Source organism: Pelodiscus sinensis, chromosome 29 (assembly GCF_052426305.1).
Source record: "Pelodiscus sinensis isolate ZL-2025 chromosome 29, ASM5242630v1, whole genome shotgun sequence".
NCBI lineage: Eukaryota > Metazoa > Chordata > Testudines > Trionychidae > Pelodiscus > Pelodiscus sinensis.
In genome coordinates, this window is record NC_143080.1 from 15,565,990 (window position 1) to 15,593,648 (window position 27,659).

The 27,659-nt window shown below is 62.9% G+C and overlaps 2 protein-coding genes across 11 annotated transcripts in view; both read right to left on the reverse strand.

The window, feature by feature from the left end:
- The window catches only part of PLEKHM1 (pleckstrin homology and RUN domain containing M1), a 37,918-nt gene extending 25,475 nt beyond the window's left edge, over positions 1-12,443 (reverse strand). For 2 of the 7 annotated variants that reach the window (XM_075911675.2, XM_075911670.2), the window contains exons 1-2: positions 12,288-12,442; positions 298-416 (exon numbers count right to left, since the gene is read on the reverse strand). In XM_075911675.2, the coding sequence (XP_075767790.2) occupies positions 298-384 (87 nt within the window). In that variant the 5' untranslated portion in view covers positions 385-416; positions 12,288-12,442. Of the gene's footprint in view, positions 1-297; positions 417-4,192; positions 4,484-4,513; positions 5,120-5,153; positions 5,480-10,405; positions 11,686-12,287 lie in introns of those variants that run through there. The other 5 variants (XM_075911671.2, XM_075911672.2, XM_075911673.2 and 2 more) reach the window with 5 other exon arrangements.
- A 7,353-nt stretch (positions 12,444-19,796) lies between these two features.
- Positions 19,797-27,659, reverse strand: part of LOC106731892 (leucine-rich repeat-containing protein 37A-like) — a 62,459-nt gene continuing 54,596 nt past the window's right edge. For 2 of the 4 annotated variants that reach the window (XM_075911244.2, XM_075911242.2), the window contains exons 11-14: positions 27,220-27,284; positions 25,645-25,705; positions 25,415-25,572; positions 19,797-22,910 (exon numbers count right to left, since the gene is read on the reverse strand). In XM_075911244.2, coding sequence (XP_075767359.2) covers positions 22,871-22,910; positions 25,415-25,572; positions 25,645-25,705; positions 27,220-27,284 — 324 coding nt within the window. In that variant the 3' untranslated portion in view covers positions 19,797-22,870. Of the gene's footprint in view, positions 22,911-25,410; positions 25,573-25,644; positions 25,706-27,219; positions 27,285-27,659 lie in introns of those variants that run through there. The other 2 variants (XM_075911243.2, XM_089773983.1) reach the window with 2 other exon arrangements.

The following is a 27,659-nucleotide window of genomic DNA, read 5'->3' on the forward strand; positions in this document are numbered from 1 at the left end:
TCTCACGACACCGGTCTCTGTGCTGAGCCCAGGCTCGGGCAGCTCCTGTCGCTGTGCAGCACCCTCCTCGCGGGACCGCTCACAGCAACAAGACACAACCCCCTTGCCCGGAGCTGGCACTGAGCTGCTGAACGAAAGCAGCGACACCAGGAAAAGCCCCTTTCTCTCTGTGCGTAGGGCGGGCGTTGGCCGCTACACCCCCCGATTTGCCCTGTTATACCGGCCTGCCGCTCACAGCCACGTCAGCTCACGCGAGTTACCTGCCAGTCACAGGGAGCCCCAGCCGGACTCACCCACCTGAATCGCTGCCTTGGGGCCAGGCCGGGTCTCAGCCGTGTGACTGGAATGCATCTCAGAGCCTCCTGCCCCCGACTCACAGCACATCACGCCTGTGGGAAGACACGGGGGACGAAAACCTGCAGGACACGGGAACAAGGAGAAGTGCGACAGGGATTCAGCAGGACGTGCAGATCAGAGTCTTCCCAGCCAGAGCGCAGGCCCATCACGCCAAACCCAGCGTGGGGCCGACCCATGCCAGTCCCCAGTGCTCTCAACGCAAACACCCCTGCAGTTCCCCCAGGCGGAGGCCTGATGCCGTAGAGGGGCCGCAGGCGGGGCACAGGTTCTATCAGACCGAGGCAGCCGGCGAGGCCCTGCCATGCCATCTCTCCGGGGGCAACTCCAGCTCCCGGCTGCCTTTGTGTCTCTCCTCGTGCAGCACCCAGGCACTGCCGCATGCAAGGAACAACAGGGTGGCCGACAGAGCCCGGCCAGCCCATGCTGCTGGGATGGGCGGCAGGGGGAGTCTGGCTTTCCATGTGCAGCGGGCCCCACACACACAGAGATGCCCATGGGACGACCGCCTTCCGCAGGGGATCCAAGGAACATGAGCGCGGCCAGGCCGGGCGAGCCCAAAGGCCCATTCGCCAGTGGCCAGGCCGGGTGCCCCAGTGACCAGGCCACGGAACCGTCCCTCCCGTTGCCCGTTCCCAGCCCTGACACAGAGGCTGGGACTCCGTCGCGGGCCACTGGCGGCCGTAACCTCCAGCAATGCCTCCAGCTCTTTGCTGAACCCTGAATCTCCACAAGAGCTGCTCCAGGGACAAGCAGGCTCCCCAGGAGAAAGCAGCCAGCCTGCCACCCCGGAGAGCCGCAACCCAGGAGCCTGGCGGCAGAGCACGCAGGGCAACAGCTGCTGGCCCTGCCTATGTCTGAGGGTGGCTCTGCTCCCCACGGGGCGGGGGCACCAGCCACGTTACCTCCCCCGCAGCCATGGGAAGAGCCAGGCCAACCCCCTCTATCCCTGCCTCTCTCCTGCCCTTCCCCCAACAGAGGCAGCCCGGGGAGACCTGGGGGTAGCGGGCCGGCGCCGAGGGTCTGACCCATGCACCCACTGGCAGCAGTGGGCAAGTGGAGCAACACAGCCCCAGCTCGCTCTGCCCCCCCGCCGGGGGCCCCACCCCGCCCCTGAGCGACGTGGCTGGAGGAGCAGAGCGAGCTGGGGCCACGTTGCTCCACTTGCCCCTCTCGCCGCATGTGCCCCTCCTCCCCATGGGTCAGCGCAGGCTGCCCGAACACTCCTGCCCCTTGCAGAGGCCACGTCCTCACATCTGCCTCCAGTCCCCCCGCCCCGCGGATGCAGGCTTCCAGGCCAAGCGAGGCTCGGTGGCGCCCTGCCTAGGGGCACAGCCTGGCTCCGAACGGGCGTAGCCGCGACGCAGGCACAACACACGGCGGCCCGCCACACACTGGCCGGCTCCGCTGGCGTCCGGCCACGCAGGGGTCTCCCTACCGCTGTGACCAGAGCGACGGGGAGGCTCCTGCTGACTGCACACATCCTGCACGCCCGCCCCAATCCCAGCGCCGCCACGGCTCCGTGGCACCCCAGTGCAGATAGCGGAGACCGCCCCGGGCACAATCCTGTGGCCCACCAAGGGGCAGGAGACCCGCTCGCACGGCCCACACTCTGGTCCACGCTGCCCATGGCTGCTGGGGCCGGATTCCCAAAGATTCTCCCGGAACCCTGGTCTCCGTGCAGCCTGGCTCTGCACTGCCCTCAGCACGGCGGAGCGCGGGGGCCGAGCGCGGGGCTTTAACCTCTGCCCCACATCGGGAGCCTGGTCTCCGTGCAGCCTGGCTCTGCACTGCCCTCAGCACGGCAGAGCGCGGGGGCCGAGCGCGGGGCTTTAACCTCTGCCCCACATCGGGAGCCTGGTCTCCGTGCAGCCTGGCTCTGCACTGCCCTCAGCACGGCAGAGCGCGGGGGCCGAGCGCGGGGCTTTAACCTCTGCCCCACATCGGGAGCCTGGTCTCCATGCAGCCTGGCTCTGCACTGCCCTCAGCACGGCAGAGCGCGGGGGCCGAGCGCGGGGCTTTAACCTCTGCCCCACATCGGGAGCCTGGTCTCCGTGCAGCCTGGCTCTGCACTGCCCTCAGCACGGCGGAGCGCGGGGGCCGAGCGCGGGGCTTTAACCTCTGCCCCACATCGGGAGCCTGGTCTCCGTGCAGCCTGGCTCTGCACTGCCCTCAGCACGGCGGAGCGCGGGGGCCGAGCGCGGGGCTTTAACCTCTGCCCCACATCGGGAGCCTGTTTCTCTCTGACAAAGCACAGGAGCACACTGCCTAGCTCAGGGGGTTCAAGCGCTGGGCTCGTGGCTGCAGGGGTCAGGCGACAGCTCCCTGTAGCAGGGAAAGGCTGGAGACGCACTTGGAGGGCACAAAGCCAGAAGGCAAGTCAAAGAACTGCAAATGGGTTGGTTCTGCATCGGCCAGGCCTGGGATTCGGAAGGCCAGTGGCCGGCCAAGCTCCTGCTGGGACTGTCGGGGGGAGGGGGACAAACTCAAATGAATCAGCGTTTGGAACAGGGCACCTCTACAGCTGCAAACTTCGCTCAGGTCATGCAGAACCTGGAGCCAGGGCGAGAAGCCCAGCCAGGCCTCCACGCACCGCACAGGCCTGGACCACAGCAGGCACAGCGTATGGAAGTGGAGGCAGCTATAACACATAACATTCCCCACCCTCCTCCCCTGCCGGAGCTGAGAGAGGGGCCAACCCAGCCGCACCAGGAGGTAAAGAGGCACCTCTCACCTGCCCCGCACCTGCTGCAGTGAGAGGGGACGTCGGGGAGGTTGTACCCCAAACCCCATCCCAGATCCTGAACCCCGAGCCACAGCCTTCGTTCTCCACCCCAGCCTTAAGCCCCCTCCCACGCCCTAAAGCCTCAAGCCCAGCTCCACCCCTCGTCCCCCCAACTCTGAGGCCCCTCCCACACTCCCACCCCACTGCCCATGTGCAGAATGAATTTTGGTATGTGCACCAATCTGGAGGTGCTATGCTGCACATCACCTCCAAGTGGCACGCCACCTCCATGCTGGTGCACATCACTCTGTTAATTCCGTGCATGGACATGGGCGCCTGAGTCCTTCCGAGGCCGCGGTCTCCGTGTCCTACATTGCTGCTCAGGGCCCCTGTGACCAAGTTTTCACTGTGCTCAGCATCCAACAGTCCCACGGAGAGCCGGGGAGCTGCGCAGGGCTGGCTCTGGCGAGAATCTGGCCTCTGGTGTTTCCCACCGGGGTACAGCTGCTCTAACGCTCTTTACAAGCCTCAAAATGGGCTCCGGGGAACTTGCTCCCTGCCTCCCGCTCTGCTTGGACGGTGTGAGCAGCACCGGATGGGGCCTGGCACTCAGCCCCCCCTCACCGCCGGTTCGTTTGCTGCTCGGGGGGGTCGTTCCGAGGGACTCTGCAGTCTCTTAACTCGGGACACCCCGGGGTCTATGTGGCACCTAGGAAGGAGATGGGCTCGCAGCCAGCCCAGCCAACCCAGTACTCCACGCCCAGCTGTGCCGCTGCGGCAGCTTCTTCCTTCCAGCACAAACAAGGGGCAGGCGCCGGACCAGCAGCCCACGCGCACTTGGCATTTTGGAGAACTCGTCGAGGAGAAAGGAAACGTCTCCGTAGCCTGTTGCCTGGTGGGGATCTGGGGAAACCCAAATGGTGCAAAAGGGGCCAGGGGGCTCCTTGGGCACGCAGGGCTCTGGAACGGATTTCACAGAACAGAAGGCGCCCAGACGTGCCAAGCCTGCGCCGGAAACGGGCGTCCGATTTCCCTGCTGCCCATCGACTCAGACGCTGCTCAGGCAGCACCGACGGAAAGCAGAATTCAGATCAAACCAGGGAGCCCTCTTACCTCAGGAGACGAAGCCGCTACTGAGAGACAGCGGCGCCTCAAACGTACAGCTAACAGAGCCCAGGCTCTAAAACACTCGCATCTCGGGCCCCAGAGCATCCAAACCGCACAAACGAGTCTCAAGCTCTTCCCAGCAATCCCGCCCTGGAGCCAGGATCCGGGGGACTCAGGCGTCCCCGGTTTAAACCACCGCGATGGAAGGTGACTGCTCACACGGAAAACAGTCACCCAGTGACTCAGGGCCTGGAAACAGAGCCAGTCATTTTCCAGGCACGAGCCCCGCGGACGTTATCCCCCACCCCGAGAAAATAAGGTGCTTACCCAGCAGCCAGACCAACGGCGCTTTCCTGCCCCCTCCTCCACCCCAGGACAAGGAATGAGCCGCTGTCAGTGCCGTCACCAGGCAGAGCTCGACCAGCACGACCTCCGTTCCCTCCAAGCCCCGCAGAGCGCTGTACGGGGAAGGCCAGAGGCTCGCTATGGACCAGCTGAGTGGTGGGAGAGGAAGGGCTGGCTAATGGTTAGAGCTGTGCGCCCAGCGAGCGCAGACCGAGCATGTCAATTTGGCACCGTGGCTAACGTACCAGAGCCACGGGTCTGCCGCAAGTGCAGCCCTGAGCTCGTCCCAGCTCTCCTGTGTACAGCCTGCGTGAGGAGGCCGGCCTGCTCCAGCTGCGGGGACCAGTCCTTCGTCCACACACAGCAAAGCCGTGACTCCCGGCTCCTGCCCAGCCGTGGCTAAGAGGAACTGCGAAGGGCGTCTCCTGTACACCACCGAGGGCTGCAGGACAGTCCTTCCACTTACAGGCTGTCCCACCAAGAGCGGAAGGGGGCAGCTTTGGCCCGGGGAAGCCTCCCAGAGGCAGCTCCACAGCCAGCGACTGCATGAGCCCAGTGGCCACGGCTTGCGTCAGAGCTGAGGTCAGTTTGGCCACCACAGGCCAGGAAGCCCAAGACTCACTTCCGGCTGCTAACGAAACCGGCGCTGTCAGCACAAAACGCCTCAGGCCCCTCCGACCGCGGGGCCAGCTACTTGCACAAGGGCTCCGCCTGCCCGTCCCTCTGCGCCCACAGGGAAGCCGGCAGCATGCGCGTCGCTGAGGCGGAAGGCACAAAGGCGCCTCTAGCCCTGGGCCCGCAGAACGACATTCCTCAAAGGGCGTCTGCTCCGACAGACACGCCTCCCGCCGGAGGCCCAGGGGAGCTCCGCAGGCTCACGCTCGCGACGATCCGGACGCCTTCTGACCTGGGAGCCACGAACTCGGCACCCGGGGTCTCGCGGTGACGCTGTGGAGCCAATCAAAGGACTTGGTGAGAAGGCAGATAAAGTGGGGAAAGTCCCGAGTTACGAGTCTCCCTCCATCTGCAGAGTGAGGCAGGGCTGGAGACCTCACACACCGAGCAGCCCAACGCTGCCAGGGTGGGGCTTCCCTCCACGGCCTTCCCTGCACTCCAGCACCCCAGAAACGTTATGGCATTGTCTGTGGACACTCAGTGGCCTCGCCCTCGGAGCGTGTGTTGCAGTGCACATGGCACGAGGAGGCACTTGGTGCCACTGCCTGGCTTTGCCGTGAAGGTGACGCAGGCCACGCGCGCCGTCGACACGCTGGCAGGACAAAGTGACAAGGGTGCCGAGTGTGCGTGGAGCACGTCGGCCTGAGCGGCTGTGCAGGCCACGTATCGATCTGTCGGGTGCCTGCCCAGGCTCTGGCCTCTGCGGTTGGTGCGGCGCCTCGGAGAGTCCCGCAGAGACGTTCTGTGGAGCACACACAGGTTTGCCCGTGTGCAGAATCTGGGCCTGTGCACGAGGCAGAGACCACGATCTCACAGAGCCCGGGGTGGTGCCCTGTCCCATCCAGTGGCACTGAGGCCACCTGGAGTGAATTATGGGCTTGCTCTGCAGCTGGGAGCCAGCTGGCTCCTGCACTAAGCCCCACAGATCCCAGGTCCGATTCCACCTGTCGGCGCTACAGGCTCTACAACTCCCTGAGAGATGGACAAAGCGCACCTCTGACCTGGCCCCCTCTCGCTGCATGAGCAACGCCTTCCCCGAGCCGGCTTCGCCCTCTCCAAGCCACACAGTCACCAGCCCCGAGTGAAACCCCAGACGTCCTTGTGCTCGCGTGGCCGGACTAGCACATGGTGCCCAGGAGGCCCACGCCGGCTCGCCCATGCCACACGCTGCCACCCTGCTGGTTTTAGTGCACTAGCGCAAGCATGTCTGCGTGAGCTGGGAATCACCCCCCTCCATAGGCAGGCACAGCCCTAGCGTGCACCCAGCCACGGTGAAACTGCAGAACTCGTCCGACCTGCAGCGGGGCTGCACCCTGCTCCCGTCACTTCCAGGTACCAACCCCCTTGCAATGCACCCTTGTGACCTGCCCGGCCGGTGAGGCGAGCGCTCCTGCATTCCAAGGGCTGATCTCCTCCGTCCAGCCGGCCAGGACAACAGGAGCAAGGGCAGCGACTGAATCCGGGTCTCTGCCCGCCGGGGGAAGGGAAGTGGGGATGCCCGAGAGTGAAGAGCACAGTCTCTTCCCCAAGCACGGACACTCGCCTCCGCTCGCTGGGGGCTTCCAGACCAGCCCTCTTGGGATTCCCCCACGACCCCCCTTCCCTGGAGAGCCAGCCTCAGGGTGTCTCTGCAGGGCTGGAGACCAGGACCCCAAGGTGGTCGAGGCTCCAGTACGGGCCCAGCCCACCTAAAGGGCCCTCACATTCAGGAGCACTGTGCAGCACTTCCCCGGCAGAGCAGGGGGCTCGCTGACTTCGCTAGAGTCCAAGCTCTTGGCAGGAAGAGCATGCGGCGAGTGCACCTCGGTGCCCACCCCAAGACGGCCTCCGGCGAGCGGGAGCATTTCGGAGCCAGAACGGAGCCCTGCAGGGCGCCCCGGAGAACCACCGGCTCCGCACTCCTTGGGGAGCACGCACCCTGCACCCGACACGGCACGATGGGGGAGGCAGAAAGCAGAGCAGAGGCCGGGTGGCTTTCAGAGCAATCCCGGGAGCGGGAAATGCCTGGGAAGGTGGCAGGTCACACTCTGCTGAATGCACCAATGGCAAAGAGCAAAGGGAAAGTCCCTCACCAGGGCCGTGCCACAGTCCTGCTCCTGGAAGGGGGCGCTGCCAGGAGAGGGCAGAGTCAACGGAACGCAGCTGCCAAGTCAGGCAGGAAGCCTCTGTGAGGGAGAACCTGACTCCTCCCCTGCTCCACCCTCTCGGGACTGCAGGGCGCTGCATGGCCCGCTGACATCCGCTAGCCAGCTCGGCACGGCCGGGAACAGCCTCCACCCAAAACCCCACTCGGCAGCTTTGCCCAGAGGTGCCGCAGGGAAAACTTCCCACCACCTGCCCCCTTCCCCCTCTCCTGCGACCCTGCCTGACCTGCTCAGCACTCCTTGTAGCCTCAGCTTTCAAACCAGCCGGAGGGCTGCAGCTGGCGATGGACGACCCGCAATACTACCCTAAGAACATCAGAACGGCCAGGCTGGGCCAGACCAAAGTTCCATCCAGTCCAGCGTCCTGTCTGCCCACAGCGGCCAATGCCCCAGAGGGAGGGAACACAACAGCGAATCCTCACGTGATCCCTCCCGTCACCCATTACCAGACAAACAGGCTAGGGACACTATTCCTGGCTAATAGCCACTGATGGACCCAGCCTCCATGAATGTATCTCGCTCTTTCTTGAACCCTGTTGAAGTCCTAGCCTTCTCATCCTCTGGCGAGGAGTTCCACAGGTTGACTGTGCGCCGAGTGAAGGAAAACTTCCTTTGGTTTGGTTTAAACCTGCTGCCTGTTCATTTCATTGGGTGACCCCTAGTTCTTGTGTTACAGGAACAAGCAAATCACTTTTCCTTATTCACTTTCTCCACACCAGTCATGATTTCATAGCCCCCTCTCATACCCCCTCAGTCTTCTCTTTCCTGAGCCAAAAAGACCCTGCCTCTTGACTCTCTTCAGTCTGCTTTGGTCTTCCAGCAAACATCATTTCAAAGCCCTGCTCCTGCTCCAGGAGAGGAGTTACCAGGGCTTGGGGGCTGCGGGGAGAGCAGGGGGAGGGAAGGGGAATCAGCAACTAGCAGAGAAGTCAACACTAGGGATAGTCACATTTTAATTCACCAACTAATTGAGTAGTTACTCGATTAGTCGATAAGGGAGAGGGGGAGGGGCGCTCACGATCCCCACTGTGCCTCTGCCTTTGAAATGCAATCAGAACCACCCACTGTTCTTGCTACATTTCAAAGGCAAAGGTGCAGATGGGTTTATGAAGGGGATGGGTTGATGAGATAACGTGATCTTGGTAACTAATTGACCATTCATTATCGGTGGGAAATAGGTCACTGGAGGGATGATAGGAGTTACTATAGAGAATTTCTGGGTGTCTGGCTGGTGAGTTTTGCCCACATGATCAGGGTTTAGCTGATCGCCATATTTGGGGCCGGGAAGGAATTTTCCTCCAGGGTAGATTGGCAGAGGCCCTGGAGGTTTTTCGCCTTCCTCTGTAGCGTGGGGCGCAGATCACAGCTGGAGGATTCTCTGCATCTTGGGGTCTTCAAAGTATTTGAAGGCTTCAATATCTGAGATATAGGTGAGAGGATTATTCTAAGAGGGGTGGGTGAGATTTTGTGGCCTGCACTGTGCAGGGGGTCAGACTAGATGATCATAATGGTCCCCTCTGACCTTAAAGTCTGAGTCTATGAGCAGGGACTGCTTCCATCCCCGCTTGTGCTGGGTTCCCCGCAGCACCGCTGCCTCTCCTCTCTGCCCCCTCTCCCCCAGCACCACAGAAATGGTGCGGGGGGGGAATTGCCCCCCCCCCTTACTACCTCTGATATAGATGCAGCAAGGGGGGCAGGATGCGACTAGTTGACTGGACTACTCTTTCACATCCCTAGTCAACACCAAAACAAGCTGACCCTATCCCTCATCTCATGGCACTACCCCGAGGAGAGAGTTCATGGCTAGCACAAGCTTTGGACTTTGAGAACTCCAGTTCTTAATAACATGCCGCTTGTGAAAGAAAACACTGCATTCCCCTTCTGCCAGTGGGAGATGCTGCAGAGCCTTCCAGGTGGTTATGTGATTTCAACACCTGGTATCTAGCAACTGGAAGAAAATACAAAATACCTTGATGATGAAACAAAACGATGGGTCAGGTGGTGAAGGAACGACAGACAAGTGACAGAGCAATTTGCATCATGCGAGCCCCACAAATCCGCAGGGATCTGCATTGTATCCGTGGACGCGGCGCATTTCGGAAGATAGGGAGGCAGATACGGATTCAAATTTTGAATCCAGAACCCTGCAAATGTGCAGGTAGCCGCTTTGTATCTGTGGATCACTCTGGCAGATGCGTATGGCTTGATGCTTTGCTTAAATCCAGATGCAAGCAAACGTGTTTAATATGGCCCAATGCAGGGTACACATCACTGTATTTAATCGAGAACACGAGGTCCAAATGAGATGCTGTGCCAAGAAAGGGCCTAGAGTGTGCAAACAAAGGATTACTGAGCATGCGCAGGCCGGTGATGTTATATCCGTGCACAGCACTGGCGAGACCATTACAAAAGACTGCACATCCTCGGATTTGTAAAGGTTGCTAAAAAACGTAAAGGCTTCCCAGAAGCTTTTAGACACAACAAATCCCTCCTCTCAGCGAGGGGCGGGGGGTTTGACGCAGTCTAAGGCCGTGTCTACACTGCCACTTTTACTGCACTGCAACTTTTTGGGTCAGAGGTGTAAAAAAACACCCCCTGCTAGAGTGCAGCAAATCGCAGTGCTGTAAAGTGCCAGTGTAAGTGGGCTCCCAGCTCTGAGGGCAGTGCGCCTTGTGTAGGTGGTTTCCAGAGTGTCAGGAAAGCTCTCTCCCAGTGCTTGTGCCATGGGCACACTTTCACTCTAAAAACCATGAGAACAGCCAGACTGGGTGTTACCAAGTCTCCGGAGGTCACCCCAAGTTCGGGCGCCCTCCCTGTCTTGTGACTGACCGCCTGCCCGCGGTCTTAACTGTACGCGCTGCCGGCCCGTGCTCCGATGGGCCTCTCCCACACTCCGAGCCCCGACCCAGGGCCCTGAGACAGGGACGTGAGTCCCTGGATAGTGGAGGGGGACGAGTTCCCCCAAACCCTCCACTCGTGGGGACCGCGGCCCCGCCCTGGGTCTCTTCTTCTCGGCTTAGCCCTGGGGAATTCCCCAGCTGGGGAATAGGCTTACCCCCGGTCTCTGCCTCCGCTGAGGGTCCGCGGGTCTGGGTCCTCCTGTGCTCTCCTCCCCTTGTGGGGGTCTGTCCGCCTCACCGCCCCTGGCGTCCTCCTGGCTGGGGCTCTTGCCCTTTTGAATTCCCTGCCTGAGCAGTAGGGCAGGTCTTCCCCCGGCGCCTGCGGTCCCGCCCCCCTGGGCGTCCCGCTCGCCACTTCCTCTGATGTCATCCGGCCGCGCCGGAGCGTCCTCGCGGCCGCTCGCCCTCTCTCCGTCTGCCCTGCCTCCCGGATCCCTTGCAGCCGGACCTCCCCCGATCACCCGCCTCCCCGGCGGGCCGGTCTCTGTCCCCGAACCTGGCTCCGTGCGGGGGGTTGCGGGCACGGTGCCTGCCTCGCCCCCCCCCCCAGTTCCCGACTCAGTGCGGGGGAGTGTGGACGCGGCGCCTGCCCCGTCACACTGGGTCAGACCAAAGGTCCATCTAGCCCAGTGTCCTGGCTGCCGACAGTGTCCAATACCTGATGCCCCAGAGGGAGGGATCACAACAGGTAGTGCTCACATGATCCTTTCCGTCACCCATCTTCAGAGAAACAGAGGCTAGGGACACCATTCCTACCCATCCTGGCTAACAGCCACTGATGGACCTCACCTCCATGAATCTATCTAGCTCTTTTTTGAACCCTGTTAAAGTTCTAACCTTCACCGCATCCTCTGGCAAGGAGTTCCACAGGTTGACTGCACTGAGTGAAGAAAATGCCCTAGCAGGGCTTTAATGGTTTAAGTGTGGAATTAGCCTAAGTTCTAGAAGGGTCTAACCCTGTGGCTACGTCTACACTGGCCCCTTTTTCGAAAGGGGCATGCTAATTTTAAACTTCGGAATAGGGAAATCCACGGGGGATTTAAATGAAGATGTCCGCCGCTTTTTTCCGGCTTGGGGAAAAGCTGGAAAAAAGCGTCTAGACTGGCCCGATCCTCCGGAATAAAGCCCTATTCTGGAGAATCTCTTATTCCTACTTTGAAGTCTTCCGACGTGGCAGCTACACCACGACAGCGCCCGGGCGCCAGGCGAGGCTCTGTCAGTGCAGGTGACAGCGACGTGGCGGCGCTGCCCAGGGCCGGTTCAGTCTGTTCCTCAGGGCACAGGGAGCGTCCTGCTGCGGCAGGTTCTCCCCGGGTCACAGACCCAGCGAGCAGCCCCGAGGCCGCGGTGACCGGCACTTCCCGGGGCCCCCGGCACCCGGCGCATCCCACGGAGCCAGCCGGGGCTCTGCGACCGCCGGGGGGCACGGGGAGAGTTCGGGGAGACACCAGGCGGGGGGCAGCGGGGGGGGGCAGCGGGCGGGGGGGCACCAGGCGGGGGGGCAGCGGGCGGGGGGGCACCAGGGGGGGGCAGCGGGCGGGGGGGCACCAGGCGGGGGGGGCAGCGGGCGGGGGGCAGCGGGCGGGGGGGGGCAGCGGGCGGGGGGGTACCAGGCGGGGGGGGCAGCGGGGGGAGCAGCGGGGCAGCGGGCGGGGGGGCACCAGGCGGGGGGGGGCACCGGGCGGGGGGGCAGCGGGGCACCGGGCGAGCTCAGCGGGGGGCACCGGGCGGGGGGAGCAGCGGGGCACCAGGCGGGGGGGGGGCACCGGGCGGGGGGGCACCAGGCGGGGGGCAGCGGGGGGGGGGGGCACCAGGCGGGGGGGCACCGGGCGGGGGGGCAGCGGGGGGGGCGCACCAGGCGGGGGGGGCAGCGGGCGGGGGGGCTGTCTCTGGTCACACACAACCCGGGCCCCCCCCCACCGGCTCCAGGCGAACCTGCCGGGGGCTCTTGTGCCGCGCCGGGGGGGGGGGGGGGGCAGGACTCGGGGGCGGGTCCGAGGGGCTCGCGGGGGGGGGGGGGAGCGCGCGCGCACTCACCTGCTCCGCGGCCCCAAGGCTCCGGCTGGGAACCCGGAAGCGCGGGAGCGCGCCCGCCCGATCACGTGATCCAGGTCGGCCGCGGGGCGGGGACTGAGAGGCGGACGCAACGCGCGTGCGCGGCCCCCGGGGTCACAGCGCCCCCCCCCGTGCACGGATGGAGAATCCGGGGCGGGGCGGGGACGCGTCGAACGTTGGGATGTGGTCACGTGCCGCCTCCCAGGGCGGGGCCCAGGGCTCCCGCGGAGATGTACCCATTTCACAGAGGCCTGGCGAGGTCAGCGAGTCCGGGCCCCGCCTCGGCAGCACCAAGCAGCGTCCCTGGCAGATTTGCCCCAGCTCCCTAAGTGGCCCCCCAAGGGCTGAACCCACAACCCTGGGCTGGGCTGGCCAGTGCGCAAACCACGGGGCTACGCCTCCCCCCTCGGGGGTGTCATTCTGCAGAAAACCCACCCGCCCCCTGCGGTGGGGCCCGGTCCAGAGGCCACGACTGGCCCCTGCTCCAATCGGCTCTGGCCGCCCGAGCTGCTGCCGGGAAATTGCGGGCACGGGCAGCCAGGTGCAGTTCCCAGCCCTGTCCAAGAGTTAGGCAGGCCGGGTTCGGCCCACGGGCTGCGTCTGACCCAGCCCTGCGCGACCCTGGTACCGGTCCCTGTTCCATGGAGCTAGCAATGGATGCGTGGCTCTGTACCTACCAGGGCGCGGCCTGTCACGGTGTCTGTATCTCAGCCAGCTGTCTGCGTCTGTCGCATGTAGAACAAAGCTGCAGGTGCTACTAGAACAGCAGGCTGGAGGCGGGGGAGTCAGGTTCTGTCACTGAGCTGCTGGGTGACCTTGGGCAAGTCGCTTTGCCTCTCTGGGCTTGTTTCCCCATCCGTGAAATGGGAATCATGATGCAGGCTGCCCGTGAGATCTGTGCATGAAAAGTGCCAAGGAGGAGTCAGGTGGCAGTTTCAGCCACGCCTGGAGGCTCTGGAACTAGTGGCACTAACCAGGAGCAGGATCCACTGGGGCTTTTCCCTCCACATGATTATTTAGTGAATTGCCGTTTTGCATTCCCCTTTGGGGTGATTGTTCAGCCGGTTGTGGGTCCCAGTGTCACTGCTTGTCCCTGGAGCGACTGGTACCCGGGACGCAGACTCCCCCAGGCTGCTTCTGGCCAACCATCTGCTCAGCATTTCACAGGGGGGTCATGGTGGCTCTGCCAAACACAAGGAGCAGCTGATTGTGGTGGCTGTGGGGTGAGGTTTGGGGGGATAGTGGAAGGGATCTGTTCAATGTGCAAAGTCAGGTTTCCAAGCTGGTACAGTGAGGCCTGTCACAAAGGCAAGGGGAGGTCTCAGGGCTAACTGGATTAGTGCTGAGAACAAGGGACATCCAGGGGGCCAGTGTAGACTTGAGCATTGACGAAGACGGCAGAACCTCTAGAAAAGTCTCTGAAAGAGGACACCATTTGCTGGGGAAGAGACTGTACCTGTAGGAGACGAATGTCTCAGATGGGTGGCCGTGTTAGTCTGTAACTTGTATCTTGCCAACTCTGCCTACACATCTACACCAGTGACACGTCACGGGACCTAGCCACATCGGCCACCACGTCAGGGGCTCGTACAACTGCACATCCACCAGCGTGATCTCAGCCATCAAGTACCAGCAGTGCCCCTCGGCCATGGACATTGGCCAAACTGGACAGTCTCTGCAACAAGGGATTAATGACCTCGTCAGACATCAAGAATGGTCACTGTGACGGGGCGGCCCCGCCCATGGCGGAGAGCCCCGTCTCAGCCGCCCTGTACAGCGGGAGGCAGAGCGCCCCCCGCCGCTGCCCGCGGTGTTTGGCGGCGGCGAGGAACGCGTTGGCCTCCGACGCGCCGGAGGACGTCATCCGGGCGCGCCGGAGCCCAGGCCCCGTTGCCCCGGCAACGGGCAGACGCCCCGGCGTGAGGGGCGGGGACGGCGCAGGACGCCGGGGCCGCGCCCCCGGCGCCAACTTTAAAATGGGACCGCGGCCCCAAGGGAAGGGGGGCAGCAGACCGCGGGCGGAGGACAGCGCCGTGCAGAGCGGCGCAGAGCAGCGCAGCACAGCACCCCACCGCACAGCCCCCCACCGGCCAGAGGAGCAACGCCGAGGCAGCGGACCACCCCCAGGCTTACGGATACCCCGGACCGCAGCGAATTGGTGAGCTCGGGAGCAGAAGGGGAAGGAAGCAGCCCAGGGCAGAGTCAGGGATGACTGGTGGGCTGACGAGTTAAGGGGTCGTACCCCGTCAGCCAGGTTCGGGTCACTTGGACCAGAACCCTTAGGGCCCTGGGCTGGGGCCCGTGAGAGTGGGCGGGCCCGGGCCCCCCTTCCCCTCCTGCCTTGTTGCGGGGGGGAAACCGAAGACGAAAATGCGAATAAGACTAGCCAAGGGAGCTCGAGACTCAAGGACCATAGCGAGCCCTCTGGGCAAACGCCGCGGGGCGGTGTGGGGGCGTCACACGTGGTGGAGAATGTGGGTGTAGTGGGGGTCCTACCCCGGATGTAAGGGGCGTTGGAAAAAAAAAAAAAAAAAAAAAACACCCCACTCACGAACCCAACCCCCCCCCGGGAAAGGAAAGGGGGTGTGAGAAGGCTTAGGGAGCACTAACAGAGGGGGGTGTTTTGTGGTGTTTTTCGGAAAAAGGGGAGTGAGAACCGCACCGGGACCCGCCATGGATCCGACACAATTCATGGAGTGGGTTAAGGAGACCCAAAGGCAAAACCAACAGCAGCAGGCAGCCTTAATCCAGCAGCTCACCACCCAGCAACAAGAGCAGCAAAAACAATTGATCCGGGAGGTAGCCGAGCAAATGAAGGCGCAACAGGAAGAGTGGATGAGACGATATCCACCGACAATGGTGACCCCCCTGAGTCCAGCATGCCCTGAGGAGGAGGGGCCAGCAGGAGAGGGGGAGGTGGCACACCTGCCCATACGGCTAACTAAGATGGGGCCGGCTGACGATCCTGAGGCATACCTCGCCACCTTTGAGAGGGTGGCGACGGTAGCCCGGTGGCCAGAGTCCCACTGGGCTACACTACTGGCCCCATACCTAACGGGCCCGGCTCAGTTAGCATATAGGGGTCTAAGTGACCGCGAGGCCCTGCATTACTATCGATTGAAGGAGGCCATACTCGACCAAATGGGGATCACGCCTGAGACGCACCGCCAGAAGTTCCGGGGTGAACCCTACAGCGCCGAGGTTCGCCCCCGGGCCATGGCCCAGAAGCTAAGGGAGGCTGCCTGGCGCTGGCTGGAGCCTGAGCAACACACGGGGCCCCAGGTGGCGGAACAAGTCGTCCTGGAACAATTCGTCAACATCCTCCCCGCCGGCGGACAGCGATGGGTCCGCAGACACCACCCCTCCACCCTCCAGGAAGCTGTGGAGTTGATGACAGACTATGAGGCTGCCGAACGGGCCGACGGGCGCGACCGCGGGCGGAAAGCCACCTCCTCACCGCGTATCGACATCGGACGGGGAGTCCAAAGGAGAAGGAGCCCAGAGAGGGACGGACAGCGGAGATGGACCGCCGCAGCGAGGCCAGCGCTGGGCGAGGAGGGGCCACGGGAGGCACCGCAACCCCGGCCCGAACCCCCCCGGCGTCAGAGGCCGGGCACCCCACCTCCGGCCCGCGGGACCTGCTTCCGCTGTGGCCAAGAGGGGCACTTCATCCGGGACTGCCCCTATATGGACTGCTCCTACGCCCAGGCCCTGGCGGGGGCTGAACCCGAGGCCAGCGACGGGCAAGGTAAGATATTAAGGACCGTAGGGATAGGGGATAAGACGGTGGTAGCCCTTGTGGACTCTGGCTGCAGCCAGACGATTGTGAGAGCCGACCTACTCCCGGAGGGAGGACCACGGGGCCCGCCAGTCTGGGTGCAGTGCGTACACAGCGATTCCCACCAATACGCCACCGCGTGGACCCAGATATCGGATGGGGACCACCAAGAGTGGTGCTACGTGGTGGTCGCCCCTAAGCTAGTGTACCCAGCGCTCCTAGGATGGGATTGGCGGGGGTTCCGCCGGGCCCTGAACGCATGGCGGGAACGAGGGCCTCCCCAGAGAGAGGAGGGTATGATCGGGGACCCCCGCCCCGGCCTACAAGAGGGCGAGGCAGAAGGACCGCGAATACTGGAGCTAGTGGATGGTGACTTTATACAGGAGCAGCGGGAAGATCCGTCACTCCGACATGCATGGAGTGCCGCCCGGGATCCGCAGGACGAGGACGCTCCCCAGGCCGACAGGCCGACCGGCCCATACTTTGAGGTACGGCACGATCGGTTGTACCGGGTGGACAGGGGGCAGGGGGGCGATTCGGGGGTCGAGCAGTTGCTGGTGCCAAAAAGGTACCGACAACGCCTCATGGAGCTAGCCCACGCTAACCCCTGGGCCGGGCACCTGGGGGCAGAAAAGACTGTGCAGCGTATCATTCGGCGGTTCTACTGGCCGGGTATCTTCCGCGAAGTACAGGACTTTTGCGGCTCCTGCCCCGAGTGCCAAAAGGTTAGGCCGAAGGGGGTACCCAAAGCCCCCCTGGTGCCGTTGCCCGTGGTGGGAGTGCCCTTCGCGAGGGTCGCCATGGATATAGTCGGCCCGTTAGACAAATCCAAAACCGGGTACCAGTATATTTTGGTGCTATTAGACTATGCAACACGATATCCGGAGGCCGTCCCGCTCAGAAACGTGCACGCCAGCACCCTTGCCGCGGAACTCGTGAAGATTTTCGCCAGAGTGGGGCTGCCGGAGCAGATTCTGACTGACCAAGGGACTAACTTCACCTCGAGACTGATGAACGAGTTGTGTAAGCTGTTGCGGATAGAGCGGCTGAAAACGGCCATCTACCACCCACAAACAGATGGGTTAGTAGAACGTTTTAATAGAACGCTAAAGGAGATGCTGAGGAAGTTTGTAGGGCAAGAACCCCGGGACTGGGACGCGTTGTTGCCAGCACTCTTGTTCGCGATACGGGAGGTGCCCCAATCCTCTACAGGGTTTTCCCCGTTTGAACTATTGTTCGGCAGACACCCGCGGGGGATACTAGACATTATTCGTGAGAATTGGGAGGAACAGGGGACCCGAGTACAGGGGTCAGTGCAGTATGTCCTGAACCTCCGGGAAAAGCTACACAGGCTAGGGGAGTTCGCGAAAGAGAACCTAGAGCAAGCCCAAGCCAAGCAAGCCCGGTACTATAACCAAGGAGCTCAGTTGCGGGTGTTCGACCCGGGTCAACGGGTCCTGGTGCTGTTGCCGACCCCCGGCTCGAAGTTGTTGGCCAAGTGGCAAGGGCCCTTCGAGGTCCTGAGGCGAGTAGGGGACGTCGATTATGAGGTTAAGGTGTCAGGGAGGAAGAATGACACACGCGTTTACCATATTAATCTCTTGAAAGCCTGGAAGCAGCGTGAGGCCTTCTGGATTAACCCAGTGCCCCCCGACCCGGAGTTAGGACCCGAGAACCTAGATGGGGCGGCCCCGCCCCAGAGCTTCCCCACAGGAACCGACCTAACCGAGACCCAGAGGAAGGACCTGGAGGAGTTGCTACGGACCTTCGGGGATGTCCTGACGGCCGAGCCGGGGCAAACCACCCTCATCCACCACCACATAGAGACGGAACCCCGGAAGACGGTGTGTGAACGAGTGCGGCCCGTGCCCCGGCGGATGTGGGAGACGGTGCGAGGGGAGGTGCAGAAGATGCTCCAGTGGGGAGTCGTGGAGGAATCCTTCAGCGAATGGCGCAGCCCTATAGTGCTCGTCCCGAAGCCCGACGGATCACTGCGATTCTGCATTGACTTCCGTAAAGTCAATGCGCAGTCGCGCTTCGATGCCTACCCCATGCCACGGGTAGATGAACTGCTAGACCGGCTCGGAGGCGCCCGGTACCTGTCCACTTTGGATCTGACCCGAGGATACTGGCAGATTCCCCTGACGCCGACCTCCCGAGAGAAGACGGCCTTTTCGACCCCGTTTGGGCTATACCATTTCACCCGGATGCCCTTCGGGCTACATGGTGCCGCCGCAACGTTCCAGCGCCTTATGGACCGGGTGCTGAGGGAACAGGGAAGATGGGCGGCCGCCTACATCGACGACATCGTCGTGTATAGCCAGACATGGGGAGAACACCTCCAACACGTAGGGGCCGTGCTACAGGCTTTGCGGGAAGCCGGGCTGACGGCGAATCCACGGAAGTGCCGCTTCGGGGAAAAGGAGGTAGTCTATCTAGGGTATGTAGTGGGACGGGGTCAAATACGCCCCGTGGTAGAAAAGGTCGAAGCCTTGAAGAGCTACCCCCCACCCAAAACAAAGAAACAGGTGTGCCAGTTTCTCGGGCTAGCCGGATACTATCGGCGTTTTATCCCAAACTTCGCGGCAATAGCAGCGCCGCTAACAGACTTAACTCGGGCCGCGATGCCCCAGAAGGTGGGCTGGTCGACCGAGTGCGAGGTAGCCTTTCGGCGGTTAAAGGAAAGTTTAAGTCGCGACCCCGTATTGGCCCAACCTGACTTTAACCTCCCCTTTACGGTCCTAACAGACGCCTCCGAGATGGGGATTGGGGCGGTCCTCTCGCAGGGCGAAGGAGAGGAAGAACACCCGGTGGTGTACATCAGTCGCAAACTCTTCCCACGAGAGCGTTGCTACTCGACCATTGAGAAGGAGGCCCTCGCGGTAAAGTGGGCCTTAGACATGTTAAGATACTATCTTTTAGGGGGACGGTTCAAGGTGGTCACAGACCACGCCCCACTCCGCTGGATACAAACTATGAAGGACGCGAACCCGCGCCTGATGCGGTGGTACCTGGCCCTCCAGCCATACGCCTTTGACGTGGCCCACCGACCTGGCGCGCAGCACCAAAATGCGGACTTCTTTTCGAGAAGGTACGAGGCAGACTCGGAAGAAGAGGGAGGGCAGTTAAAGGGGGAGGTGTGTGACGGGGTGGCCCCGCCCATGGCAGAGAGCCCCGTCTCAGCCGCCCTGTACAGCGGGAGGCGGAGCGCCCCCCGCCGCTGTCCGCGGTGTTCGGCGGCGGCGAGGAACGCGTTGGCCTCCGACGCGCCGGAGGACGTCATCCGGGCGCGCCGGAGCCCAGGCCCCGTTGCCCCGGCAACGGGCAGACGCCCCGGCGTGAGGGGCGGGGACGGCGCAGGACGCCGGGGCCGCGCCCCCGGCGCCAACTTTAAAATGGGACCGCGGCCCCAAGGGAAGGGGGGCAGCAGACCGCGGGCGGAGGACAGCGCCGTGCAGAGCGGCGCAGAGCAGCGCAGCACAGCACCCCACCGCACAGCCCCCCACCGGCCAGAGGAGCAACGCCGAGGCAGCGGACCACCCCAGGCTTACGGATACCCCGGACTGCAGCGAATTGGTGAGCTCGGGAGCAGAAGGGGAAGGAAGCAGCCCAGGGCAGAGTCAGGGATGACTGGTGGGCTGACGAGTTAAGGGTCGTACCCCGTCAGCCAGGTTCGGGTCACTTGGACCAGAACCCTTAGGGCCCTGGGCTGGGGCCCGTGAGAGTGGGCGGGCCCGGGCCCCCCTTCCCCTCCTGCCTTGTTGCGGGGGGGAAACCGAAGACGAAAATGCGAATAAGACTAGCCAAGGGAGCTCGAGACTCAAGGACCATAGCGAGCCCTCTGGGCAAACGCCGCGGGGCGGCGTGGGGGCGTCACAGTCACACACATAAGCCTGTAGGGGAACATTTTAACCTGCCTGGCCACTCCTTCCTGGATTTAAAAGCAACCATTCTACACAGGAATTTCAAAAGGTTTTGATCTGAGGAAGCGGGTCTGGCCCACGAAAGCTCATCCCCTAAGAAACCATCTTGTTAGTCTTTAAAGTGCTGCCTAGTCCTGTCTTTTGTAAAAGCCAACCACAGAGAGAAAGTGCAGAATCGGCCTCCGTGTGCAAATTTGTCAGATCTCTCCGGCTCGAGCCAAGGCCGCTATAAAACCTGCTCCTCACATTCAACACCCAACTGACATCAGAAACCACGGTGGGGACACTGCCCGCCCACTCAGCTGGCCTCATTAGCACCAGCCCTCCTACTGACAGGAATTCCCCCTACATTGGCGGGTTCCCCCTTTCCTCTGTCCATTGGGTTTGCCCACCAAAGGACAGGAGACTCATTGTACCGTAGGAGATGAAGGATGGGCACAATTACCCATTACGGAAGAGAAATTCTGCCTGGTGCAGTTGCCCATGGAAGGTCGATGCCAGCAATCTAGACTGAGCTAGGACTGGCCATTGGGTGAGAGATGCCTTATCTGCCTTAAGTACAGGCTGTTTGGCTTCCACCTGGACCTCTGTATTTCCACCCCCACATTTGCTTTTGTCTGAACCTCAACCCCCCAGTGTAAAAGAAACGTCAGTAGCTTTTGCTGGCGACACGTCTAAGGGCCTCATGTTCAGGAGGGCGGCAATGAGGTGAAACCAGTGAGCTGGGGGCTCTGCTTCCCTGGAGCCAGCACATTGGTGTATGTTGGGCTGGGCAGTGACAAAGGGTCTGGGTGCTCCAATGTAGCAAAGGGGATTCGTACATTTGTAATGGGCAGGGGGAGTGCTGACCAGCACCCGGTGCTAAGGGGTTAACTCAGGGAGCTAGCAACGTTGGCCAGGGGGCCAGGGGAACCAGTCGAGATAGAGGGTTGAAATTGGAATTGGCTGTAGGTTCCCTGCCTGCTCCTTTGGGTGGGAGAGAAAAACTAGGAGCCGAGAGACACAGAATGATTGAAACCCAGGCAGGACGGCCATGCCTCCGAGGAATTTGGGGCACGGAAGTGGACTGAATAAAGAAGATTGGAAGTAAGTAAAGGAAAAGTGGATCTAGTTGCAGTCCGGGTATTTTTCTTTATTTTGTGGTTTGGTTTGAACAGCTCTCTGTGACTCTACCTCCCTTCCCCATTTCCCACCGAGCTCTGTGCCCACAGACGTTTCTCTGGCTGTGTTTTCCTTAGTTGCTCTGTAACATCTAGCAAGCAATTCTGCTGCATCAAGTATGTCTCTTGTTTTGTAATAAAAATCCCTTTTTTTAAGGTGATGATTTGATTTGTGTGTCCTGGAAGGTATAGGAGGTCTGTCTGTCTGTCTGTCTGTCTGCAGGCCTCTGACTGAGAGGTCAGCTGCCAGAGACTGCAGCTTGTTTTCCCCCTTTTTCAAGCTCTTTTGGGGCAAAAGACTTTGGGGTCCCCTTGGGGGTGGGTTCAAGTGCTCACCCCTGGTTTTTTAGGGATAAAAACACTCGAGTCCCCAAAATCTGTGCATTGTGATTCTGGGGGGAAGATGTTGTAACCAGGGCCTACGGAGGCAAAGTCGTGAAGCTCTCTTGCAGGCCCTCTCCTCCTGCACTCGGATTGCCGGCGTGGGGAACAGCCCCGAGCGCACGGCTAGCAGGCCTCCCACAACCTCCGCTTGTTCTGACTCGTCTTCAGGCCGGGGCAAAGCCCAGACCTTCCGGTCAGCACTTGGCTTTATGGGCCTGCTCCAGCTGGCTCCGGGAAGCAAGGCCGGTGCTCAGCGGGGTGGCAAGTCTCTGGCTGTTTGGCCGTTCATTAGACCGTCGCCCGGGGCAATTCCAGCATTTGGGAATCCGTGGGCCATTCCTTTGCTGATGGGGAGGGGGGACACCGGAGACCCCCTGGCTGTAGACCCACTGCCTTTAGCTGTAACTGGCTACAGGTCGTCCACCTTCAGCTTAAGGGAGCCCCCATCTCAGCTCTGCCCATTGTCCCAGTGGAGTTCAAATGGTGGCCCCTTAAATAACTTGTGTCCCAGGCAGGATGGGAATGGGAGGGCCTGGCAGGAGTCCAGAGAGCCCCTGGCACGGGGGAGAAAGGGAGACCCTGGGGGGAGGAAGGGCTAATGGGGGCGCACACAGGGCGGTAGGGGGACACTCAGCTCCTGGCATAAAATCGTAGAATCCCAGGGCTGGCAGAGCCCTCAGGAGGCATCGAGTCCAACTCCTGCCCAAGCAGGACCAAGCCCAACTCAGGACCTGCCCAGCCAGGACGTAACAATTTCTAGGATGGAGATTCCACCCCCCTCCCCAGGGAACCCAGCCCAGGGCTTCCCCACCCTCCTCGGGAAATCGTTTTTCCTAATGTCCAACCTAGACCTCCCCCGCTGCAACTTGGGCCCATTGCTCCTCGTTCTGCCCCCCCGAGAACAGCCTCTCCAGCCTCTCTGGAACCCCCCTTCAGGAAGTTAAAGGCTGCTCTCAAGTCCCCCCTCGCTCTGCTCTTACGAGGGGGAATCAGGCAGTGGGCAGAGCATGGAGGAAGAGAGCGCAGGACCCTGGCCTGGGAAAGGGCGAATGGGTGCACACAGGGTATGTCTGCTCAGGGAAGAACAATCTGATGGGCCCGGGGGTGTTCCATTGTGATTTAGCGGTTGCTTGGGCTCTGGGCTCCTCCCACTCCACAGGGGTAGCACCAAGCCAGACATGTTCTCTGACAAAGCATCTATTTAATCATCTATTGCAAAGGCGTCAGAAAGGCCGGCTTCCCGTCCCCCTGCGGAACACAGAACAACGTTCTAACTTTATACAGTCCCTTGCTATACAGGAGTATTCACAACGATACACGTTAGTAGCTGTCTTTGCTGGACGACCGCTCATATCGTCCTCTAAACAGAAAAAGACAAACGTGGAGAGATTAAAGACGATCCCATCTAGCTCCAGGAAAACTGGGTTTTCACTGAACGTGCAGCAGGATTTCCTTCCTTCAGCTCCTACACATCAGAGCATGGCATGGTGCTGCCACTACGGAGCCTAGGAACCGCTCGGCTCCCCTCTTCATCTGTGCATGCGTTTTACAGCGATGCTAACAGCTCCGTCCTGGAGCCGGGGCCGCTGTACGAGCTCACTTGGTGCAGACGCAGGACAAAAGCTCTAGAAGGCCTGACCCAAAGTCCAGCGAGCTAAGCCCTTGATCCAGCAGGCCCAGGGCTGAGGCCCGCTCCTGAAGGCATGCAGGCAGCTCACTCTCATAGGAGTTAGGCTCCCAAGTATCCTTGAGGGCTTGGGCCTTAGTCTCACTGACAGGGCTGTCTCAAGGGGGGCATGGGGCCTGAGGCACACCTCCCCACAGGCCCAGGTTTGGGGGCTGGGGCATCCCCCCGCCAGAGGCCCTGCCCCTTCCTCGAGCTCTACCCCTAAGCCTCCGTGCCACCCTCCAGGCCCACTGCACTTTGCTTCCCCTGCCCCGAGAAGCCAAGAGCAGCAGGCCGGGAGAGGGCGGCAGGGCGGGGCAGAGCCGATTGTTGAGCCACTCTAGTTCCTGCCACTGTGGTGAGTGTATGTGTGTGTGTGTGTGTGTGTGGGGGGGGGGGGGCATCTGCTGCTGCACCAGGGCCCCAGCCCCAGGCCATCCCACGGGTCCCGTCCATAGGGCGGTTGGTGCAGCTCCGCAGGGCCCCAGAGCGCCGGGGCTGCTGCCCCACAGCCCCCAGTGGCGGGAGAGCTGTGCTCACGGACCCGCGCAGTGCGGCGTACGGGCTGTGCTCACGGACCCGCGCAGTGCGGCGTACGGGCTGTGCTCACGGACCCGCGCAGTGCGGCGTACGGGCTGTGCTCGCGGACCCGCGCAGTGCGGCGTACGGGCTGTGCTCGCGGACCCGCGCAGTGCGGCGTACCGGCTGTGCTCACGGACCCGCGCAGTGCGGCGTACGGGCTGTGCCCGCGGACCCGCGCAGTGCGGCGTACGGGCTGTGCTCGCGGACCCGCGCAGTGCGGCGTACCGGCTGTGCTCACGGACCCGCGCAGTGCGGCGTACGGGCTGTGCCCGCGGACCCGCGCAGTGCGGCGTACGGGCTGTGCTCGCGGACCCGCGCAGTGCGGCGTACGGGCTGTGCTCGCGGACCCGCGCAGTGCGGCGAACGGGCTGTGCCCGCGGACCCGCGCAGTGCGGCGTACGGGCTGTGCTCGCGGACCCGCGCAGTGCGGCGTACGGGCTGTGCCCGCGGACCCGCGCAGTGCGGCGTACGGGCTGTGCTCGCGGACCCGCGCAGTGCGGCGTACGGGCTGTGCTCGCGGACCCGCGCAGTGCGGCGAACGGGCTGTGCCCGCGGACCCGCGCAGTGCGGCGTACGGGCTGTGCTCGCGGACCCGCGCAGTGCGGCGTACGGGCTGTGCCCGCGGACCCGCGCAGTGCGGCGAACGGGCTGTGCTCGCGGACCCGCGCAGTGCGGCGTACGGGCTGTGCTCGCGGACCCGCGCAGTGCGGCGTACGGGCTGTGCTCGCGGACCCGCGCAACGCGGCGTACGGGCTGTGCTCGCGGACCCGCGCAGTGCGGCGTACGGGCTGTGCTCGCGGACCCGCGCAACGCGGCGTACCGGCTGTGCTCGCGGACCCGCGCAGTGCGGCGTACGGGCTGTGCTCGCGGACCCGCGCAGTGCGGCGTACGGGCTGTGCTCGCGGACCCGCGCAGTGCGGCGTACGGGCTGTGCCCCCGGACCCGCGCAGTGCGGCGTACGGGCTGTGCTCGCGGACCCGCGCAGTGCGGCGTACGGGCTGTGCTCGCGGACCTGCGCAGTGCGGTGTACGGGCTGTGCTCGCGGACCCGCGCAGTGCGGCGTACGGGCTGTGCTCACGGACTCGCGCAGTGCGGCGTACGGGCTGTGCTCGCGGACCCGCGCAGTGCGGCGTACGGGCTGTGCTCGCGGACCCGCGCAGTGCGGCGTACGGGCTGTGCTCACGGACCCGCGCAGTGCGGCGTACGGGCTGTGCTGGCTCGGAGCCACGCCGCGGAGGGTAAGGAGAGTCGCTGGCCAGCAGCAGGCATCTCTGAGCGGCTCCCATGCAGCTAGCCCTTGCCTCGGAGCCTGGTCGGGTCCCGGGGAGGTGGAGCTCGATGCTGGGAGCCGGGTGCAGGCGAGCGAAGGGTTCGCCTCTGAGGCTCCAGCCCTGTGCGCTGCCCCCGCTCAGTCCCCAGAGAGCGGACTGGTCAGACGGTCCCTTCCCCCCACCGGCTCCAGGTCCTGTGGGGCGGGGGGACAGCAGCTGGCCTTGCCCCTGGAGCTGTCTCCAGATGGGCATTCGCCCAGAGCACCGTGGGGCGCCCTCCGGGAGGCCAGCGAGCCAGGGGGGCCCAGCCTTTCCTAGTCCCCATTCTAGGCGTCCCTGCGTTACCTCAGATCAGCCTTGTTGAAGATTTCCTCCTCGTCCGAGGACTCCCTGTCGTACAACTTCTGGGCCATGGATTTCTTGCGGATGGAATCCAGGGGCAGATACATGTCCCGGAGCCAGAGGGGCTTCTCCATGCTCCACGCCTCGGCTCCCCCAGGCACCTGGCAGACAGCGGAGACATTGGCACCGGGCGGGGCCTGGGCGGGCGCAGCGGGGCGGCCGGCCGGCCTTACCTGCTGAATCACTTCCAGGGAGGGTTTGCTCCTGTTCTCCCGGGAGAGCTTCCGAAAGGGCCTTTGCGAAAGGAAAGCGTGTCAGTGCCGGCCCCGAGCCTGGCTCCCGCGGTGGGACCCTGGGACGCAGGGGAGAACCCCGGGGCCGCGGGGGGAGAGCCTGTCCCTGGGGCCAGGCGCCGGAACGGGGGAGCGCCCGAGCCCCGCGGGGCGGCAGGGGCCCAGCGTGGGGCCCACCAGTGTGCACCTGGCCCCGAGCCCGTTGCCATGGCAGCGTGCCGCGGCGCCGGATCCGGGGCTCTGCCCGCACAGCGCGAGAACGGCCCCGCCCCGGGCAGCGGGGGCAAATGCCGGCTGGGTGGGGGTGCAGCAGCACGTGGGCACGGCCCTGCCCAGACCCCCGCAGGGCTGGGAGGGGGGAAACTGAGCAGGGGCAGAAACACGGCGCTGGGGCCTGGGAAAGATGCTCTGATCTAGGAGGCAGAGAGGGAGAAGGTGGTTCCCCCCGCCCAGCCCCCCAGCCCCCCGGGCAAGCAGGCCTGTGTCCCCCCTGCCCAGCCCCCCAGCCAAGCAGGCCTGCGTCTCCCCCCGCCCAGCTCCCCAGCCCCTTGGGCAAGCAGACCTGTCCCCCCCGCCCAGCCCCCCGGGCAAGCAGGCCTGCGTCTCCCCCCCGCCCAGCCCACCACACAACACTGCCATTCACTCTGCACTCGTGGACATAACAAGTTGGAGGGAGGGCGGCCTCCCGTCCGGGTGGTTTTGAGGGGCTGGGGCAGGCTGCTCCATGGCTCATGTGAACGTGGGCCATGGGGCTCAGAGCCCTCCGCTCCCAGGGGCAGGAGCAGCCTCCCCCAGGACGCCTGAGAGCCTCAGGCCTGCGGTGTCCGTGTGGCCCCAGTGCCAGGCAAGAGGCACGAGCAGCCAGGCGGGCGCAGAAAACCCTCGGTTCAAGCGCTGGGCCAGCGGAGGAGCAATGTCTCCTCGTGCCCCGGCTTCCCACGCTGCAGGAGGGTCACCCTGGCTGAGGGACACGGCGGCAGGTCAGTGCTGGCCAGGGGAGCCTCTCAGCCGGGGAGGCCCCGGCCTAGGAGAGCGCAGGAGTCTGCTCCTCCGTTTTCCATTCCAGCTGGGCTGCCGGGCACCTGATCCGGAGCAGGGCCCACTGAGCATCAGACCTGAGGGCATTCGCCGAAAGATTTAACAAATTCGGTAGGAGCTGGGCAGAGCTGATGGATCCCAGCTCCCCGGCAAACTGCTGCCTTGGGATCGGCTACTGGGCCGGGACAGCGGGGAACCTGTCCCAGCAGCGGGTAGCTGTCCCACGGGATTAGTTAATTAATCAATTGCTGAGCAAAGAGCAGCTTCTGGGGAGTGGCTTGCAGAGGTCTGAGCTTCTTAGTCAGCAGCTGGGATCTCTCACTCTTTGGAGCGGGGCCCTGGGTTTGCTAAAAGGGAAGCTTTTCTATCCGAGTGGGTGCCTTGTGACTCCTCTCCGCACTAGTGGGAAGGTTTGCAAGGTCCTGAGATTAGCAAGAGCAAACAGCTGTCTCTGTTACTCTGCGAGAGAACAATTACCAGAGTGACGGAGGCTTTTTGTCATGCGTTGACTGAGAAGATGCCGATCTTTGGGAACAAATCTGCTTAAGAAGAAAAAAAGACTCCTAAACAAGAGCTGCTGGGCGTTGTCCCTGCTGCACCGCGCTCCTGGCTACTGAGCGGCAGCGAGGCGAGCGCTTTCTCTCTGCACCATTGGCTGGAATTTGTTCTTCAGCTAAACAGCAGGTTGCAGGGAAAGTGCGTTTGCTGAAAAGTCGGGTTGTTCATTTCACCCTCACGCAGTGGACGTGCCTCTGCCATGTGGTAGTTTCAGTGAGTGGCCCGGCTCTCCCCAATGGGTGGTCTCACTAGGAGACGACACACTCCAGAGCCAGAAGCTCACATGACGCCACACTCCAGGAGGGAGACAGGAGTGCATCATGGGAAATATAGTCCAGCCTGCTGGGGAGAAGGGAAAC